At 41.6% G+C, this 21008-nt stretch overlaps 1 protein-coding gene and 1 long non-coding RNA gene across 2 annotated transcripts; one reads left to right on the top strand and one right to left on the bottom strand.

Moving 5' to 3' along the window:
- Window positions 1–5856: 5856 nt before the first annotated feature.
- On the top strand, window positions 5857–20940 carry KIF22 (kinesin family member 22). Its single transcript, XM_007499418.3, has 14 exons — window positions 5857–6906; window positions 14111–14306; window positions 14543–14670; window positions 15181–15335; window positions 15562–15771; window positions 15912–16142; window positions 16581–16734; window positions 16877–17006; window positions 18897–19065; window positions 19330–19492; window positions 19612–19676; window positions 20251–20475; window positions 20610–20669; window positions 20752–20940. The coding sequence occupies exons 1-14, from the start codon at window positions 6870–6872 to the stop codon at window positions 20809–20811; spliced, it is 1983 nt and encodes a 660-aa protein (XP_007499480.1). The 5' UTR covers window positions 5857–6869; the 3' UTR covers window positions 20812–20940.
- LOC130455518 (uncharacterized) lies at window positions 14748–17007 on the bottom strand. Its single transcript, XR_008913538.1, has 2 exons — window positions 16870–17007; window positions 14748–16184 (listed from the first exon to the last, which is right to left on the bottom strand). It is a non-coding gene; the product is annotated as an uncharacterized LOC130455518 (long non-coding RNA).
- Window positions 20941–21008: the final 68 nt, after the last annotated feature.

The raw sequence follows: 21008 nt of genomic DNA, 5'->3' as shown, positions 1-21008 counted from the left end.
AACACAGAAGGTAAGGGTTTTTAACAACAACCACCACAAGAACAATAAAGAGATATAAGGACCTAGCAAGGCCCACCTTTTCCCCCAGAACACAGAGATGGAAGTATTTCTCAAGGAAGTATTTCTCAAACATGAATTTTTAGAGTTGGTGTAGACAAGGTGTCTTCTGGGGGTCCTCTCCAAGAATCTGGCTCCCCAGCTCGCCTCTTTACTATACTCCTCCTCATTCTGACAGGTTTTATTAATTTAATCATCATTGAGAAGGACAGAGTAAAATAATAGGGATTCAAATCCCATCTCTAACATTTACTTATCTGTGTGACCATGAGCAAGTCACCTAAACCTAAATTTTATTTTTCTCATCTGAAGAATGAAAATAATACTTCCCATTGTAATATCTCAGAAAGTTGTGATAAGTCTTGAATGAATTACTGTATTGTAATTCTTCGTAAACCATGTAGCATTCGATAAATTATCACCTCATATTGGGATTTTTTAGTCCACAACTGAAGTTACCTACAACAGCCTCTAATTTCCACCACAAGTCCAAGGGACTTCCCTGATAGTCTTCTAAAGTTATCCTCTCCTCTCTGTCTGAATCCTGAATGTTCTGAATCCTGAATCTTGGCAAGAGTGTAACTTAATAGAAAGAGCACCAAATTGTAAATCAGGAAACAAAGGTTCTACTACCAGTTTTGATATTAAATTTGTGATTTTGGGTAAGGCACCTCCTCACACTGAACCTCAATTTCCTCATATGTAAGTTGGGAAAATTAAACTACATGATCCCTAAGGTTCCTTATAGTGTCTAGCATTTTATGTGTCTGTGATTATTCTTCCCAGAACTAGGGCACTGATCCTGAAATTCTCCCACTCCAGAATTCAGTCATGCTGACTCAAGAAGAGAAGGATTTAGGGTAACCAAAATAAGGATGTTACCCCTGAGAATAACCTGTGGCCCAAGAAGAGAAGGATGACTTAGGATAATTTTATACTTCATGGTTCAAGGTTCTCCAAATTCTAGGCTCACAAATACCACATCTAATCTCAGGGTATGGCCCTTAAAAGTAGTTTCCTCTTTTGTTTCATATGCCCCTAACAAGACTTTTCCTGAATCACCATATGTAGCTTAAATATTCTATGTCTAGGTTTCTACAGATGCAGATAACAGAATCCCCAGATTTTAAAGGTAACAAGGTAACAAATGCATATCTGGTACAGGGAAATATTTTATCCCACAGAAAATACAAGAGGAGCTCATAAGCAGATATAAAAAACACAGAAAGTATTCACAGTAGCATATAAGCACATCCAAAGGAAAATTAACTTGCCACCATCAGACCACCCCAAAATCCCAGAGTGCTAAGCAGTCCCTTCCAGACATAAAGTGCCATCCTATGATTTGTAGTCTTCCTGGAAGGCAAACACACTGGGATTTCTAGGCAGAGAATCCCCTTCTCACCAGCCCTAAAATATCCAAAAAACTCACTATTTAAACATAAAACAAAAAGGGGAAAGGATCTACTTTTACAAAAACATTTATGGCTGCTCTTTTTGTGGTGGCAAAAAATTGGAAATTGAAGGGAGCTCCATCAACTGAGGAATAGCTAAATAAATTGTGGTTTATGTTGGTGATGGAATATTATTGTGCTGTAAGAAATGAACAGGATGATTTTAGGAAGAGCTGAAGTAAAAAAAGCAGAACCAGGAAAACATTGTACACAGTAACAACAATATTGCAGAATGATCAACTGTAATAAACTTAGCTACTATTAGCAATACAAAGATCCCAGGACAATTCTGAGGGACTTTTGATAAAGAATGCTATCTACCTCCAGTGAAAGAACTATTGGAGTCAGAATGCAGATCAAAGCATAAAATTTTTCACTTTAGTTTATTTGGATTTTTATTTGGGGGTTTTGGTTTTATATGGTTATTCACTTACAAAAATGAATGATATGGTAATATCTTTTGCCTGATAATACATACATAACCCAGATCACATTGCTTGCCAGCTCCAAGAAGGGAGAAGGGAGGGAGGGAAGCAATTTAGAATATGTAACTTTGGAAAATTTATGTGGAAATTTGTTATTACAAATAATTGGTAAAATAAAATCTTCATAATATTTCTTAAAGAAAAATAAACTTTTCCTGTTCTTTCTCCAAAAGGATCCCTTTCCAGGAATTCTTTTTTTTTTTTTTCATTCTAAAAGGCCTGATTTCCAATATTTGAATCTGGGAATAATCTAGAGGCAACTTTTTTTTTTTAACCTTTACCTTCCGTTGGCTCCAAGGCAGAAGAGTGGTATGGGCTAGGCAATGGGGGGTCAAGTGACTTGCCCAGGGTCACACAGCTGGGAAGTATCTGAGGTCAAATTTGAACCCAGGACCTCCTGTCTCTAGGCCTGGCTCTCAATCCACTGAGCTACTGAGCTACCGAGCAGCCCCCTCTAGAGGCAACTTCTAAGACTGGTCATACTCAAGAAATCTCCCTCATCAAGATAGAATGTGATAAATTATATAACATAAAGATGTGTGAAAATTCATTATAGAGAGGGGAGGATAAGGGTGGTGACAGGCAACACTTAAACTTTACTCTCATCAAAACTGGTTCAGAGAGGGAAAAGGAAGTATACTCATTGGAGTATAGAATTATATTTTGCCTTACAGAGAAATAGAAGGGAAATAAGACAAGGGAAGGGGGAGGGAATTGGAGGGAGGGGGAAGTGGAGGGGTGATAAAAATCAAAATACTGGTAAAGAGGAACAGAGTGAAAGGTAATAGAGCAGGATCTAAAGGAGAAAATAAGATGGAGGCCAATACACAGTAATCATAACTGAATGTGAATGGATAAACTCACCCATAAAATGGAAGTGGATAGCAGAGTGGATTAAAAACCAGAATCCTACTTAATGTTGTTTACAAGAAACACATTTGAGGCAGGGTGACACAAACAGATTAAAGTTAAAAAGGTTGGAACAGAATTTATTATGCATCATCTAAAGTTTAAAAAGCAGGAGTAGCAATCATGGTACCTGACAAAGCTAAAGTAAAAATTGATCTGATTAAGAGATAAGGAAGGAAATTACACTAAAAGGTACTATTAAAAAAAGAAGAAAGCAATCTCCCTCATTGACTAGAAAGCTAGGTTAAAGTACCACACTGCCTAAAAAGTTGAGGTTCAAGAACATTATCCCTGGACATCCCTCTTGGAAAATATAGGAAAACATTATTTCTGTAAGAATTCTTGATACTCCACTGTGGCTCCAGATGCTTTCACATTGTAAGTTGGAAAAGTCCACTATTAGGGACTATTCTCTTTGACCAAATATATAATAAAGCTTCAAGTGAGCACATTTAACTTCTATGTCTCCAATGTTTATGCATAATGTTTCTCTTCTCTGCGGTGACTGTGCAGTCCAGGAATAGGGAGAGAGGCAAAACAGAATTTGTGAAAATACTACACTATGAGAATTAAGACTGCCACAGAAGATATGGTAAACTGTTCTGCACTGGATATGATCTGGAGCAGAAAGTCATGAGTGGATGGGGAAGAAGGAACAGCACTATAATATACTGTTGTTTCTACAATTCTCTGCCTGCCTACCTTCCATCCACCTTACCACTGCAGGTTTATTTGAATGAGAGAGGAACAGGCAAATGCACAGAGACTGAAATTAGCACTAGCCACCAAGACACAGTGCCAAGAAACTAAGGTGACTAGAGGCCAGCACATCTGAAAAAGCTCCTGATTAGGAGCTGAAATAAGGGCTGAGAACCATTACAGAAAAGATCAAGAGGAGCAGAATCTATCAACTATTATGAATCCCATTGGGCTGGTAAGAGAGGAAGCTGACTTCCTTCACTGTCTTCATTGATTTCCCTTGATCTCCAGACTACCATAGCTGAGCCAAGAAGCAGATTCCCTTTTTCTTTATCCCTTTCTCATCAGCCACAGGCTGGTGTGGTCAGGATTTCTCCCTTTCATATCCAAAGTTCTCAAAAGCCAATTGGGAGACAATTTGGGAACTATATGGAAAAGAATGCTGCCATTCAGGAATATGTAATCTAGCTCTTTTTCAGTTTACTCTATGATGAACAATAAACTATGAGATCACATCTTTAAATCTGTAGAAGCAGCAGTTGGGAACCCAGATAGGGTAGAAGATTATGAGCTAGGTATAAATGACAGATTTCATATTTTAATATTTAGAGCAACTTTCTATTTCATTCCCTAGAGTAATTTGGGATCAGCCAATGAGGAATTAGTTCAAACTGCTAAACAAAACCAGAGCACTGCTAAAGCCTGAGCTTCCTTGGGGTAAGGAGGGATGGCAAAGATAGAGCAGCCCAAGATTTGAAGGCTGCGATCCATCTAGTGGCCAATGAGGCTATTGCAGCCTCTTAGGGTAGCTAACCTACCTAAGTGCAGGAGAAAAACTGGGATTTTTTTTACATATTTATAATATACATGTTAGAAAGAGCTGGAAACTGATATTTATACAACTTGCCTCACAGGATTTTGAGGAAATAATTTTGTAAGCCTTAAAATTAATATATGAATTAAACATTAAATTTCTAATAACAAGGAAAGTATGGTATAATGAAAAAAAAAACACTGGCCTGGGATTCATAAGAAGTGAGTTCCAATTGTGACTCTGACCCTAACTTGCTTTGTGACCTTTATTAAAGGCCCTAGGCACTTAACCTGAAAAGAGAAAACCCTTGGTTTCACACTTGCTTCAACAAGATAGTTCAGTGAATATTTGGGAGTAGAACCTTCCTGCTAGACAAGACAGTGCTGCTGCTGGTGACACTAAATACTTTGGAGTGGTGGCTCTTGAAAAGCCATCAATAGCTCAGGAAATCTAAGCTCAGAAGCATCTTATTGATGTCCCTATGAACTATGATAAGTCATTATTGGTTTCTTCCTAGGACTAATATCCTCAGCTCCATGAGGTAAATTTAGATCCCTCTGAACTTAACATTCTCAGCATCCTTGATGTTACTGAGTAAATGTTGTGGAGATACAGTTGTGCCCTCCTCATGGTATGACAGTGCCCTGTCCCAGGCACTGCTTTAGAATAGAGTCGTCTCTTCATCTGGGGCTTATTATGTGTCCTGGATAACTCAAACTATTTATTGACCACAGTGGCCTAAAACCACAACTTTACCCAGGATTTGACAGAAATAGAATGGGCAGTGGATTCTGGAGTCAGAGCCTGAAGTCAGGAAGACCCAAGCTTGGCTAAGGTAGGGAGATACAGTCTCAAAAAAAATAAGTGAGAAAAAAAGATAAAGGAAGGGAAAGGAAGGGGAGGGGAGGGAAAGGTTGGGAAAAGAAGGGAAGGAAGGAAACAAAGAAAGAAGGAAATCAAAAACACAATCCCTGCCTTAGGAGTTTTCAGCCTAATTGGGGAAACAACTTAATTAACAGGGAAGGCAGTGGCATTAAGGAGTTTGGAGAAAGGGTTTTTGTTGAAAGGTGGAACTTTAGGGGACAGCTGGGTGGCTCAATGGATTGAGTCAGGCCCAAAGATGGGAAGTTCTGGGTTCAAATTTGACCTCAGACACTTCCCAGCTGTGTGACCCTAGGCAAATCACTTAACCCCCATTGCCTAGCACTTACCACTCTTCTGCCTTAGAACCAATACCCAGTATTGATTCTAAGACCTTAAGGTAAAGGTTTAAAAAAAAAGGAAAAGAAAGTGGGACTTTAGCTGAGACTTGAAGCAAGCCAGGAGGTGGAGACAACATAGAGAATCCCTGGCATGGGACAGACAACCAATAAAAATGCCTGGAGTCAGGAGATGGAGTGTCTTGTGGGAGGAACAGAGAAAAGGCCAGCGTCACTTGATCTTTGATGTATGGAAGGGAAGGGGGATAGAGAAAAGTATGAGAAGATTGGAAAGGTAGGAGGAAGGCAGCTTTTGAAGGCATTTGCAATGCCAACAGAACATTTTCTATTAGATCCTGGAAGTTATAGGCAGCTATGGGAATTGATTGAAAAGGGAGGAGGGGAGACCTGCACTTTAGGAAAATTGCTTTGACTGCTGATTGAAGGATGAATAAGAATAGGAAGAGACCTGAATCTGGGAGAACAACCAGCAAGGATATTATAAAAGTCCAGGCATGAGATACTGAAGGGTCTGCTCCAGGGTGATGGCAGGATAGAAGAGACTTTGGGGTGGGGGTGAGGATTCGAGGAGGACCCCTAGGTTTTGGAGGAACTGGGAGGATTTATGTTGGTGCTTTCGACAGAATAGGGGCGTTTGGAAGAGGGGGAGGGGCGGGAATGGGAAGGCTAATGAATTCAGCTTTGAATTTGCTACGATTGAGATGTCCAAGGGACAACCAATTGGCGGGGGGGGGGGGGGGGGGGTCTACACGCCAGGTGGAGATCGGAAGAGAAGTCGGGATGGGATAAACAGATAAGGGAGTCATCTGGGACGACTTGACCGCTGGAGAGGCGCCCAAGATGGCCCATAAAGTACAGGCAAAGGGCGCAGAGGCAGGGGCCGAAGTTGGCGCAGCTTCCAGAAGCAAACAGTCAGGACGGCCGCGGCTGTCCCGCCCTAAGGGGTCCGGGCGCTCCTGGAGATGAAGATTTGGGGAAAGGAGAGGCAAATCAGGGCCTAAAAGCCAGGACATCTGGCAGGACAAATGGGGATCCGCAGGGAGGCAGCTGGAGACGATCCTACCTCTTCCGGCGCCTCAACTAGTATGGTGCTCGCCATTGGTCAAAAGGACCGGAGGAGGCGGGACTGCCGGGGAATTCGAACGCCGGGAGGAACCAGCTCCAGTGGAAGAGGAGTTGGTTTTTGGGCTGGGGGGGGGGTAGTGAAGACGGCGGAGCGGAAGCCTAAGACATGGCGGTAGCGGCTGCGGCTGTGGCTGCTGCTACAGGTAGGTGCGCGTGGGGCAGCTGAGGTAAAAAGAAGGTCTTCGCTGCCTCAGTAGAGGTTTGCCTCTAGAAGTTATCCCTTTGAGGTTTCCTGGCCGGGAGGCGGGATGGGGGATGGGGAGAGTGGAGGTGGGGTCAGTTCTGCGAGGGAGGCGCAGGCGCAAGAGGAGGCGCGGTGCGAGCTTCTTCAGACGTCCTAGCACCCTTCCCCTTCCCTCTTTCTCCAGAGTGGGACGGGGTAAGGTCAAGGGCAGCGATATTGAGATGGGGAGAGATGCTCAAAGAGAAAAAGGGGAAGAGGGAGTAAAAGTAGGGAATAGGGTCTTGAAACCCAGTCCTGACGGGCCTGAGAATTGAAAGAGAGGTCCCTCCAACACCCCCCAAAGGAAAGGAGGTGAAAATCACGAATTAAAACAGAGCTAGAAATGAGATCGAGGTGAAGAAAGGGCTAGATCTCGGAACTGGAGTCTAATGCAAGATCTGATGTGGGAGAGATGGAGGGGAGGATAAGTCACTGAGGACTCAGGGACAAACCAGGAATTTGTCAGTCAAGAAGCATTTATTAAGATGCTACTACATGCCAAGAACTGTACCAAATTCCAGGGATGCAAAGAAAAACAAGTGACAGCCCCTGCTCTCAAATACCATATTGGTCTTAATGGTGGGGGCAACATGGAAACAACTATGAACAAACAAGATACATCAGGATAAAATGAAAATAATACTGGGAAGGCTACTAGCAGTTGTTGAATGAAAACTAGTGATGGTCAGATAATTTATATTGTTTCTTTACACAAAGCAGAATAGCCCATTTGTAGGGGTTTTAAGTTGTCATAGCTGTCATGCTTTAGAGGATTGCTGTTAGGGTCATAGAATGATAGAATTACCTGGAAGGAGCCTTAGAAGCCATCTAAACTAACCTCTTCATTTTTTAGAGATCCAAGGCTCAAAGAGATTTAGGTGTCTTGCTAATAATTGTAAACTAGGAAAAAACACAGAACTATTCAATAGAAAAACCACTCTTTAATTAAGGAAGGAAGTTTAGCACTAAAATTAGTTCTCCTTGACGAGCTGTGTGCTATCAAACCAAGCAGAGTCCCAGACTCTGTAAACTCTGGTCACCAAACTCCTGGAAGTGCCATGAGCTAGATGACAACTCCAAAGAGCTATTAAAGTGGGAAGCTTAGATACCTTTCTAGGGGTACTTGGGGACTGAGGATGAGAGGTATAGTTGGTTGACTTTACCATGGTAACAAAGGAAAATGAGATGTCCCAGACAGGAATAACAGTGAGGGGCTGATGCTTTACAATGGACACAAAAGGGTTGGCTTATCTAGGTAAAGGACTTTGGCCTAAGCAGAGAAACCTCTGGGACAAAAGAGATACTCAACACTGATCCGATTAGCTGTCCCCACTCAAACTACTTTAAGGTCTATTGTTGTTAGTCTGAGACTAGTGAAATTGGACTTTCCCTCTGGGAGAAACTCAGGTGACCAGGACAAACTAGAGACTTTCACCTTCAAGCTAACTAAACTGGGGGTAATCGAATCTTACTAGGCTACAAGTTTTGGGGCTTCTAGATTCCACATTGACTCAATGACAGCTTAGATTCTTGGTTCTTTTGTTCTTACAAATGCCTGATTGGTAGGGTGCTGTCTCCTTGCTTGACTCTCTATTCCAAACTCACAAACCTTTGCAGTTAGGGACTAGTGTTTTTATTTAAGCCTTCCATTACTACTGATTAATCTTTCTCTGAGTACCTGTGACTTTTATGCATCACATCTACAACTTGGCATTTAATTGTATTCTGTTGTGAGCTTTTTGGAGTTTTGTCAGACAAGTATGCTTATGGACTCTAAAATTAGACTTGTACCTTGAGAGAGACTTATACTATAATTAAAAGGATACTGAACTAGCTAGACTTCAAGAGACTGAGCTTTTAGTCCAAACTCTTAATCTCTAAGGTTTCTTGAATCTCTTTAAAAACAAAAAACACCTGATACTGACCATGTCTAAATTTTATTTGCATCTTGAATCCTTCACTTTCTATCAAGAGATGGGAAATATATTTCACCATGAATCTTTGGAATCACATTTTCCAAGTCTTTCAAAGTTGTCTTCCTTATATAAATTGACTTGTTTGCATCTCAGCATCAGTTCATAAAAGTCTTCAGGTTTGTTGGAAACTGTCCCTTTTATCCTTTTTTAAAGCAGTGTAATTTCATCACATATACATAACTTTTTCATCCATTCCCTAGTTGATGGGGATTCCCCCAGTTTCCACTTCTTCACCACCACAAAGAATTGTAAATGTTTTTTGTTCATTCTTATTAAGAGTTTGTTTTGCTTAGGATTAATCCCTCCCTTAAACTACCCTCTATTTCCATTTTCTCTCCCATGACCTTGTTGAATGAAATGTACCTGTATACCTTTCACTCTTTGTGTGTGCCTGGATATGTTTGAACATCCTCTATTTCATTAAGGATCCATTTTATTCCCCTGTAGAATTGAACTCAAGTTTTTCTGGGTAAGTTATCATTAGCTGTAAACCCATATCCTTTGCCTTCTTGAATATTTTATTTCAAACTATCTGCTTCTTTATAGTGATGGTTGCTCACTCATATGTGATCTTGACTGTGGGCTTCCCATTACCTGAATTCCCTTTCTCACTTGAAGCATTTTTTTATTTGACCTGGAAGCTCCAGATTGTTCCTGCCACACTTAAGTTTAAGACCAGTCCAAAGCCTTTGGGCTCAGGTGGAATAGTGTAGAAAGGAGGGAAGAAATTTCCTGAATCCTGGGAGGAGTTGGGAATACTAGTCTTTTGGGTTCTAGAAAGGAAGGGAAGTAAATATGGGGAGGGGGGTGAGTTATGGGCAAAGAAGAAAAACAAACTTTTTTTCCTAATAAACATTTGAGGTCAATTAACAATTACACTAATAAATGCTTCTTGATTGGTTAGCTTTTTACAGCTCTTCATTTTCCTATTTTATTCACAGTGGGACAGCTTAGCAGAATGGATAAAGAATCTTTGCACTTGGGGAAACCTAAATTCAAGTCCTGCCTGTAACATACCAGCTATGTGACCCTGGACAGTTGACCTAATCTGTCAGTGCTCTAGGCAATATAAGTCTTAGCCACTAAGCAGTTACATGGCATTGTAGATAGAGCAGTGAAATGAAAAAAATTAGATTTCAAATCTTGCCTCTGCCACTTTCTAGTTTCTTCATCTGTAAATTGGGGAAGGTAATGGTACTAATGGTACCAACAATCTCAGGTTGTTGCAAGGATCAAATGAGATGATGTAAGTAAAGGACTTAGCAAATCTTAAAATGCTTGTTATTATTAGCTGTTAAGTAGCAGAGAAGGTACAGGACTGTTTGGGGAGATGAATTTCCTATACCATTGAAGTCACAGTTCTGTTTTTGTATTTTGTCCATATAACCATCCCATGAAGTAGATGAACTACATTTTACAGATGGTGAAACTGAGGGGAAGTGACTTGTCCAAAGTTACAATTCATGTGTATATATATATATATATATATATATATATATATATATATATATATATATACACACAAAAACAGACAAAAGAAAATGGCACAAGGAATCATATATGGTGCAGCTAAAAATAATTTAAAACAAAACTTGGCAGCTTAGGGGTAACTAGGTTGATCTAACCCAGTAAGTTTATGATCCTTTTATGGTGAGGACTCACTGAGTTCAACTCCATCTTAAAGGACTGCTGCTGAGAGACACTATCCCTCCCGTACCTGTCGACTCTAGGGGGGAAAATGAAAGAAAGAAAAGGCAAATGAAGGTTATTAACAAATTTTATGAAAAAAATATTTAATAAGTGTTATATTTCCCTAAGGACAGAAGACTTTTACTAAAAACAAAACAAAAAAATCAACTTATTTCTATATCCTTTCTAATCTTTTTTCGACACTAAACTCGAGCCAACAAGAAAAAAGACAAAATTGGTGGAGGTGCAGGGGTTTGCCGTAGAACCAATGCTTTGGCAGAAATGAAAACGCTCCTTGGGAATGGCTGGCAATTTTAGGCCAAATGGAAGAGGTATCTAGACGGTTTATTAAGGTTGTCCTGAGCCATAACTTGACGAGGAAGGGGAAAGCTTTTCCTACTGCAATCTAGAAATTGTAGGCAGCCCTTCATATATATATATATACATATACATATACATATATATATGAATTTTTTTCCCTCTGATTCTCCAAATGGACCAGGATAAATCAGATCCTTTGGTGTGTATTACCTGGTGAAGAAGGGACTTTTGTCACAGGAGCCTATCAATCCAGCCATCTTTTTCATCTCCGAACATTAGTTTTGTTGTTTTACACACAACTTTCCTGTCACATTATGATCTATAGAGTGTTATGATCCTCTTTTTCCATATGTGGAGGCTGAAATTCAGATATTTTGCTTGTCACAAAGCTATTGTTAATTAAGATTTGATCCAAGGCCTTCTTATTCTAAAATTAGTTATTTTTCCACTACACCACACCTGCACTCAATAGTACCTTCACTAGACCTAATTTGATTCTTCATTGTGGTGTGGAAGTGGTCTTAGGTTCTTGAAAGCCAGTAGAACAAACTGGCAGATCCTTTCAAGCTGATAGGTGAAATATGACATCCAAGGACCAGTGCAACCAAGTTCAAAGAAACTCATCATCAGAATATGCACAAGATGATGGATTTTCATTTGGTCATAATTCTTTAAGAGCATTTTATTAAGTTACAGAATGATTGCAACTTGCTTTAGGTTTATCTTTCAAGTATCACCCTAAATTTAAGACATTGCATGGCCAGTTTGTTAAATAGTCAGTAGCCAGTAAGCATTTATGAGGTGCCTACTATGTGCTAAACACTGGAATACAAATATTGAAAAGTTCTTGCCCTCAAGGAGCTTGTAATCTAACGGAGGAGGTCAATTCTCAAAAGAAAGCTGAAGAGTAAAGGGGGAGGAGGGGAGAATGGTAGAGAAGCCAAAAATGACCATAATGAGTATAAATAAAAGATCCTTTCTCTTGCCCACCACCCCTTGGGATCTTTAAAAGATGAAAAACACATCAGGCTATTCTATTGCTTCTTAATAACTCTCAGGCAATGTGGACTAGTGGAAAGAGTTCTAAATGTTGAGCCAGAAGACCTTAGTCTGAATCCTGACTGATACTTAATGACTATTTCATTCCTGTAAATATGGAAAACAGATATTTGCATTGGGTGCCTTACAGGATTATAGTGAAGATCTAATAATATGATAGACATGAAAGTATGTTTTTAATTGTAAAATTTCATATAAATGTAAGCAATTTCAGTTGGAGTCGGAAATATGGGATGGTATACTTGTGGGACTATTTGTCAAGGGCACTGACTACATATATATGAGTAATTCTACTTTTAGAAAGATGTGTTTAGTATTTATCATCCATAAATGAGTTTATAGCCCCTTTTCCATTTTATGTTTGAAGACTAGAGGATACAAGTAGTGGTAATGTTTTTGTTCACCTTCCTTTCTTTTAACTGTTGTAATGTTTCTTGTTACATTACTTGAACATTGTTACTCACTGGAGAGGTTTTTTTGGGTTTTTTTTACTTAATTGTCAGCAAGGATTGCAATTTTTGTTTTCATAGTCAGCATTTTAGAACTGGAATGAGCTATGGAATACTATGTGATGACATCTTGTCTTTGTGAAAAGGTATGCGCTTGAGGGTATGGAATGTGTGGCTTGTCAAATTCAGTTATTTTGTTATTTTACTGTATTGTAAAATTCAGTGTGGGGAAAAAGTGTATTGGGAAATAAATATTAGATATGGAAGGTATCTTAGAAATTATATAGTCCAACCTCACCTTATAGACAAGGAAATCCCCAGAGGGAAATTGATTTCTATCACAGAGCTGATTTGAAGCAGAGTCAGAGCTCACAACAAAATCTGATTCACAATACACTATTGTGTATTGCCTGCCATACCTTGTTACCCTGTTCCTGACCTGTTAGAGCTAGCACAATTAGGGAACAATATTAGACAATCATATGTAATCTAGTAACATTCTTGAACAAGAATTAAAGGAAAGGAGAAATGGTCTATTGGAAAGAATACTGGATTTAGATGCTGCAGAACAGTGAATCAATTTGCACATAGCCATTTTATGTATTAGAGCCAGAATGCAGAGTCGGATTTTCCGATTCCCTATCTACAGCTCTCTTGCCTTTTTTTAAACTCTTACCTTCTGTCTTTAAATCAATACTGTATATGGGTTCCAAGGCAGAAGAGCAGTAAGGGCTAGGCAGTGGGGTTAACTAACTTGCCCAGGGTCACCAAGCTAGGAAGTGTCTGAATCCACATTTGAACCCAGGGCCATCCATCTTTAGGCATGACTCTCAATTCACTGAACTAACTAGCTGCCCCCTCTAGAGCTCTTTTTAATCCCATGACTATTGAGTATTACTTGCATGACACTGGGCAAGTATTATTAAATTATTCTATGAATCTTAGTCTCCTCATTTGTCAGGTATAAATTATAATTTACCCCTTTTCTATTATAATTGACTGTACAAAGGGGATTATATGTGAAATTGAATGGTTTTATACTTAAGACATTGCCTCCTTTTCCCAAATCTGCATTTCTAGTTCTGATCTTTCTCCAGGCCTAGATGTACATCTTCAGCTGCCTGCTGGACATTTTCATCTGGATGTCCATTGGTTTCTCAATTTCATCACAAAAACTAAAATCAGTTTACCTTCCTGACTTCCTCTATTACATCACTACCTTTCTCGTTACTCAAGCTTGAAACCTCAATGTCAACTTTGATTCTTCCCTCTTTCATTCTTCATATATAACCAGTAAATAAATCCTGTGTATTCTGCCTCCCCCTCAGGTTGCCCCAAACTAAGTTTTTTTTTAAATCCTAATATCGCTTTCCTGCCTTATCTCCCATTCTATGTGCCTTATTCTACAAACTAATCTCTACCTGTTATTCACCAAAAGTATTTTATACTCTCTGACCCCCATATCCTTGCTTATATGTCAGAACAAGGAGAATTAGAGATCACACAGGTAGATCCTCTTAACTTTATAGCTAAAGGAATAGATCAGGCAATCCAGCCAAACATCAAAAGGCAAGTACTAGATGAGAATCATAAATCCCAGTAGCCTAATGTTCCGTCTTCTCCTCTTCAGGTGCTACACGTTGCCAGATGAGCAAAGGCAGAACCAGCCGTCGCCCCTCTGTGGCACGAGTACGAGTGGCTGTGAGACTTAGGCCCTTTGTGGAAGAGGCCAGCAGCACCAGTGAGAGCTCCTGTGTACGGGGCCTGGACAGCTGTTCCTTGGAGATTGCCAATGGGAGAAATAGTCAGGAGACACTCAAATACCAGTAATGGCCCTGGGGCCCCTTCTTTATCCCACTGCTTCAGAATCCCCTGGACCCTCACATTGACATTACTTGTGGGGACTGTTGTGTTGACTCTTTTATTGCTGTTCCTCATGCACATCTACACATGCCCCTGACTCTCAGGGAAGCTATCATATCCCTCTCTGTGCTATATGTTTTATGAACTCTTTCCCCTATAGTTGACTGATTTGTCTGACTTCTATCTTTCTGGTTTGTAGGTTTGATGCCTTCTATGGGGAAACAAGCACTCAGCAAGACATCTATGTTGGCTTTGTCCAGCCCATCCTTCGCCACTTGATGAATGGACAGAATGCCAGTGTGCTTGCCTATGGTCCAACAGGCGCAGGTTAGGGAAGAATAGAATGCGTCCAGGGCTTTGAGCAGAGGGCAAGAAGGGATATGACACTGTTTAAAAACCAGTCGTTTTAGAAAATATTTTGGTTTTTTTCCCAGTTACAAATAAAAACAATTTTTAATGTTTGTTTTCTAAAATTCTGAGTTCCAAATCCTCTCCCTCCTTTCCCATCCCCTCCCTAAGACAGTAAAGCAATTTGATATAGGTTATACATGTGTAACCATGAAAAGCATATTTCAGTATTAGTCATGTTGTGGAAGAAGCTTCATTTTTTTTAAAATGGGGGATAAAAATATGCTTCATTCTGCATTCAGAATCCATCAATTCTTCCTCTGAAAATGGGGAGCTTTTTTTTTGTCTCAAGTTCTTTCGAATTGTCTTAGATCACTGTATTGCAGAGAATAGCTGTCATTCATAGTTGATCATCTTACAATATTGCTATTACTTTGTTCAATGTGAAAGCCAGTAATTTTACTGTTTCCTCTTGTCTTCTTCCCACAGGGAAAACATACACAATGCTAGGCAGCCCAGAGCAGCCTGGCATTATCCCTCGGGCCCTTAAAGACCTCTTGCAGCTCACTTGGGAGGAGGGTGCAGAAGGGCGACCCTGGGCCTTTGCTGTCTCCATGTCCTATTTGGAAATCTATCAAGAGAAGGTAAGGCTCCTCTTAAGTTAGGAGAGATTGAGATAGGAATTGGAAACCTAAATCTTTGGGATAGGTGGGAAAAGTCAAGAAAAAAAGTCTCTTAAGGAGAGGACTTGGTTGAATAGAAAACTTAGATCTTATTTAAGGAGAGAAAGTGAGAATAGTAGTGAGGCCCAGCTATAGAAGGTCAGGATGCTATACATAAGGAATTCTACCTTGTTTCTGTCTTTCCCAGGTATTGGACCTCCTTGCCCCTGCTTCAGGAGACCTAGTGATCAGAGAAGACCGATGGGGGAACATCCTGATCCCTGGACTCACCCAAAAACCCATTGCTTCCTTCACTGACTTTGAACAACATTTCCTGCCAGCCAGCAGAAATCGGACTGTGGGAGCTACCCGGCTCAACCAACGGTCCTCCCGAAGCCATGCTGTGCTCCTGGTTAAAGTGGGTTTGTTGTCAGCATATTGAGGGTTGGAGTATTTTGGATCTGGATTTGGGATAGGTGATAAGAAGTAGAGGCAGAAAAAAAGTTACCAAAATTGGGCCTCTGATTTTTCGTTCACTCAGTAACTTCTCACACACAGGTGGAACAGCGGGAGCGAATTGCCCCATTCCGGCAACGGGAGGGGAAGCTCTATCTGATTGACTTGGCTGGTTCAGAGGACAATCGGCGTACAGGCAACCAGGGCTTGCGGCTAAAGGAGAGTGGCGCCATCAATGCCTCCCTCTTTGTGTTGGGCAAGGTGGTAGATGCATTGAACCAAGGCCTGCCCCGTGTTCCCTACCGAGACAGCAAGCTTACCAGACTGCTACAGGTCAGGTTGCTCTGGGAGGCAATGGTTCCTGGAACTCCAGTTCTAGAGATGTAGAAAAAAGAGGCATTCAGATTTCTTCCTTGGGGTCAAAGAATCTCATTTCTATTAAGAATCTCTTCTGTTTTTAAAGTACTTTACAGTTTTACATTCTTTCTCTGAAGCTCAGAGTAATTCTAAGAGAGGCAGGTCAAATGGCATCCTTATTTTATAGGTAAAAAAAACGAGCTCAGAGATTAGTTAACTTGTCCAAAGTCACACAGTTAGTAAATAGTAACTCCCAGGCCAGTGTTCTTTCCACTATCCCAAGCTGAGGATTGAGAATGGCCAAGATAAAGGGAAGAGGAGGAGGCAGTGATAGAAGCTGTGCCTTTGGAAATAGGGGTAGACCATGATAGAAAACACCTAGCTCTTGACTCAATTTTTTCCTATCTTCCCTAGGACTCCCTTGGAGGTTCAGCCCACAGTGTACTCATTGCTAATATTGCTCCAGAGAGGCGCTTCTACCTAGATACAGTAACATCACTCAACTTTGCCTCCAGGTCCAAAGAAGTGATCAACCGGCCTTTCACCCATAAGAGCCTTCAGCCCCCTGGTAAGAGGTGTATTATAGGAGAGAGACAAAGGACAGGGAAGGGAAAGCTTGAGACCTTGAGTATCAGGTATTGTAATATCTATAGTCTTGTTGAGGCTGTTGAAAGCAGATAGATGGCTATATTATTCTCTTTACCATTTAGCTTTTATCCCAGTGAAGCCAGGCCAAAAGGAATTGATGGATCCTCCAGAAGCAAAGCAGACTAGAAGTCAGGAAGAAATGGAGGACAGGACAAGTATCCCAGAACTTCTATCTGGCTGTCCCAAACTCAGGTGAGACAGAAGGGATAGTCCTTTTAGTCCTCCATCTATCTCCCACATCATGTTGATACTTTCTCCTAAATAAGAATAATGTTAGTAATTAGAATTGGTTTATATCCATGCAAACATATTACTCATTCTTGAGGGCCTATGTATACAGTGCTGTGACTATCTGTATTTCCTGCTTTCAGAAGAATTTGAGCTCTGGTCCCAACTTTTTATACCTGTCCTACCCTGCCATGACATCTAGGCACTGAAAGTAACATTCCTAGGTCAGCCCAAGGAGCATTTAAGGATTGGTCTGAGGGTCAGCTAGGCGGTTCAATGGTTAGAGACCTGAAGATGGGAAGTCCTGGGTTCAAATTTGGCCTCAGACCCTTAATAACTGGGCAAAACACTTAACTCCCATTGCCTAGTCCTTAGCACTCTTCTGCCTTAGAATCAATATTCTGTATTGATTCTAAAAACAGAAGGGTAAAGAAAAAAATTGGTTTGGACATAAGTTCCCTCCAGGTTTTTGCAGTAAGAGATAGCAAGTCCAATTTAGGAAATAACTTTTTCCTTGGCATACCTACATAGCAAGACCATCCACAAGAGTATGACTTTGTAGGGAAAGCATCTATCTAATCCTAATGCTTCAGATATTGTCCATTTAAGGATAGGGGAGAATTCAGAGAGCACTGAGTTGAGAAAAAGTTCATATAAACTAGAAAAAGGAAAGTTTAATTTCTCCTCTACAAATACAGATAACCCTGGCCAAGCTAGTTTAATATCTTTAAAACTATTCAACACCATTCTGAATTCTAGTCTTGGCCTCAGGAAGCTGACCAGTCCACTATAGAAGTGTAAGAGGAATAAAGGTAAAATTAATATAGCTTGCTTAATATAGCTTAAAACATTTTACATACTTCTTATGTGATCCTTACCACAACCCTATAAAGTTAGACAGGGCAGGTGATAATTCCCTTTTTATAAATTAAAGAAACCAAGATCCCAGAAAGTTTTGTGACACACCAAAGGTCACATAGCCCAAAAATGCTAGAGCTTTTGAAGTGCTGTTCTTCGAGTGATTGACCTAGTTGTGAGCAGCACTGGACCTAACCCTGACACCCCAAATGCTTTTCTTTAAAATGACCTTCAGCCTTTGATTCCTGTCATTAGCATCAACTGACCATTTAGCACAGCCTTTGTACCAAATGCTTGAGGCCAGTGGATTGTTCCAGTCTTGGGCTCAGCAATTCCAAGGGCTTCCTATCCAGACCAGTCCTGTTTATTGAGGATGAAGACCTAATGGTCCTCAGTGCTGATGGAGCATAAACTGGATACAGAATCTCTGGACTGAGCATTGTAAAACTATACAAAAAATTGAAAATAGTCTGTGCCATGTGGAATTATGGACATGTGACAGACACCAAGTATAACTCACTATCCCAGTATTAATGAAGGATACTATTTTTCCTTTTACTCTCCCTTGTGAGTTCTTTCTAAAGTCTCATGTTGCTTAAAGCTTTAAAGCTTTTCCTGCTTTAAAAACAAAACCTCTGACATTCCTACTGTCAACAACTTATGGTCTGAGTGGCTTGATTGATCCATCACTTTATGAGGCCTTCTCAAGGATCAAGTTCTATAACCATGGAGCTATTCCTATCTTACTCATTCTTAATACATGTAGTGATTTGTGGTGTTTGTGCCATTCATTATGGTACATGTTTTGCTGGGGGCTTAAGGTTACCTTTTTGTGGCAATCAAGACTCAAATCAAGATCTTTAGTCTAAACCTGATGCTTCTGACATGAGAATTTGATATTCCTACTGAATTATGGAAAGCTGGGGAATTCAGCCATGGGAAGCAGGTAGCTGTTAAATGAAAGAGAAGGAAAGTATAAAATTCGTTTATCCTCAGCCCTCTGAAGCAGCTGAATACCCTAGAACCAGCTGTGCAAGAGCGCCTGCTAAACCTGGATCGAATTCTAGACTCCCAGGGGAGCCACAGGACTTCAATCCTAAGCACACCACGAAGAGAACGGACAGCTCTAGAAAAGGCTTTGAAAGAAAAGGACTTGGAGATTCAGGTAGACTATGGAAAGAATTCAAGGCTTGGTTGAAGCCTTCCTTACCCTGTCATGTTTCCTTCCTACCTTCTTGCTTCCACTCTTCTAACTTCCTCATCCTGGAACTTGTTTGACCCTGACTCCATCCCTCCCTAGCTATACAGCCAGGAACTTAATCTTTTCTAGTGGCATACTGTTCTAGAGCCTTGGAAAACTTATAAATGGAGATTTTGAGCCCTCAGGTGTTTAATAGAGTAGATCATCTTTTTTCATTTATTCCTACAGAGGCTCAAGGAAAAGTATAAAGAGCTAGAGGCCAACAGACAAAGTCAGAAGCCCAAGGAACTGGAGGAAGAGGAGAATGGCTCCCTGGCCCCACCTTGCCCCCTTCCCTCAAAAACAATCTCCATGACCAAACCTCTGAATAGGGTTGTACCCTTTCGGCTAAGTAAGGAAAAAGACAAACGGAGTTGGGGGGTGGAAGTTCTGGATAAGGAAAGGGAAACTATAAAGGGGAGGATTGGTGACTGCTTTGACATGATTATTTCTTCCAATCTGTACCTTTAGTTCAGGAGCAGACAACATCCCAAAGCAAGGCCCATATCCTGCAGAAAGAAAGCCGTAAGAGGAAGGTAAGATAACCTGCAGACATGGATATTTGGGCCTATAGGGTAGAGGTTGGTAAGGAGGTCTGAGAAGTCAAGACACCTTGTCACTCAATTATTGAGCTTCTAAGAATAAGAGTTACACCCCAAACTCTAGTTTGGAACTAGTATTTAGTTAGTCAAGGTGAAGTATGTAAACACAAGGAAAATTAAGCTAGATGAGGCCCATGACAAAAAGAGAGCTCTCAGGAGGTGGCACATAAACAGTTGCCAAATGGGAGGTACTCTCAAGTGCCATGGGAACTCAGAGAAAGGAGAAAGCAATGAGGGTTACAACTACCAGCTCTAGAAGGTTTCATGGAGGGTGGTACTTGAAAGATGGGTTGATTGAAGATAGGTCTAAGACTGGGGTGGGAATGAATAGGGTGTGTTCTGGCAATCATCAACCCTGTGCCAGAGAATAGTAGGGTAGGGATGAGGGAAAAGAAAGGCTGGAGCTGGCCAGCCCCTCCACGTGGTGCTGGCTGCCTACCTGCAACCCGCAGGGAGCCTCTGGAGATCCCCCACATACCCTCCTTTCTCCATCCATTCCTCCCGGCAGCAGCCTGAGCCGATCTGCGGGCAGCAGGAAGAGCAGCCTGAGAGGCTCTGCACCACCTTGGAACTGCTGCAGGTGCCCCCAGACCTCCTGACCGAGAGCCGCAGGAAGATCCTAGGCCTGCTCAATACTGGCTCTGCCAAGGAGCTGCGGAGGCTGCAGCGTATTGGAGAGAAGAAAGCCCAGCTCATCGTGGGCTGGCGGGAGCTGCACGGCCCCTTTGCGGAGGTGAGGCGGGCTGGCGGCTGGGAGGAGGAGGAGGAGGACGACGACGACGACGACGACGTGAGGGGAGACAGGCAGGCAGACAAGACAGGCGAGCCTTCCCTAGGCAGAGTGATAGGCTCTTTCCTACCCCGCAGGTGGAGGACCTGGGGCAGGTGGAAGGCATCTCTGAGAAGCAGGTGGCCACCTTTGTGAAGGTAAGGGGGGCACAGGCTGGGCCGGGCAGGAGGGGGGGGTGGCTGGCCCGCGGGTCTAATTGCCTCCGCTCTCCTTTTCCAGGCCAACATCCTGAGTTTGGCCGCCGAGTGCTTCAGGGCCTTGCCGCTGAAGGATGCCTGAGCGCCGCTGCTGCTGGTCGCCCCCACCATCGCTTCCTAGTCCCGCGGAACACCTGGATTCTGTCCGTGTTTTACCGGGGGGTGGGGGGTGGGGGTGCGGGTTTCTGTAAATAGAGTGTTTTGTCCAGTCGCCTCTGCCTGATTCTTGGGAGGGGGGGCTCGCGGAGCCCGCCACCCGCGCATTTACTCAGGGAGCGG

The sequence above is a fragment of the Monodelphis domestica genome, chromosome 7, assembly GCF_027887165.1.
Source record: "Monodelphis domestica isolate mMonDom1 chromosome 7, mMonDom1.pri, whole genome shotgun sequence".
In the NCBI taxonomy this organism is placed as follows: Eukaryota; Metazoa; Chordata; class Mammalia; order Didelphimorphia; family Didelphidae; genus Monodelphis; species Monodelphis domestica.
The sequence above is the reverse complement of the archived record's forward strand: the minus strand, read 5'-3'. Positions and strand labels throughout refer to the sequence as shown.

What these genes read in the sequence shown, in the direction of transcription:
- KIF22 (XM_007499418.3), top strand. Translation starts at nt 6,870, where the DNA reads ATGGCGGTAGCGGCTGCGGCTGTGGCTGCTGCTACAG. An exon ending in TAAGAGCCTTCAGCCCCCTG is followed by an intron (nt 16,735 to 16,876) that starts GTAAGAGGTGTA and finishes TTTACCATTTAG; the next exon opens with CTTTTATCCCAGTGAAGCCA. An exon ending in AAAAGGACTTGGAGATTCAG is followed by an intron (nt 19,066 to 19,329) that starts GTAGACTATGGA and finishes TTATTCCTACAG; the next exon opens with AGGCTCAAGGAAAAGTATAA.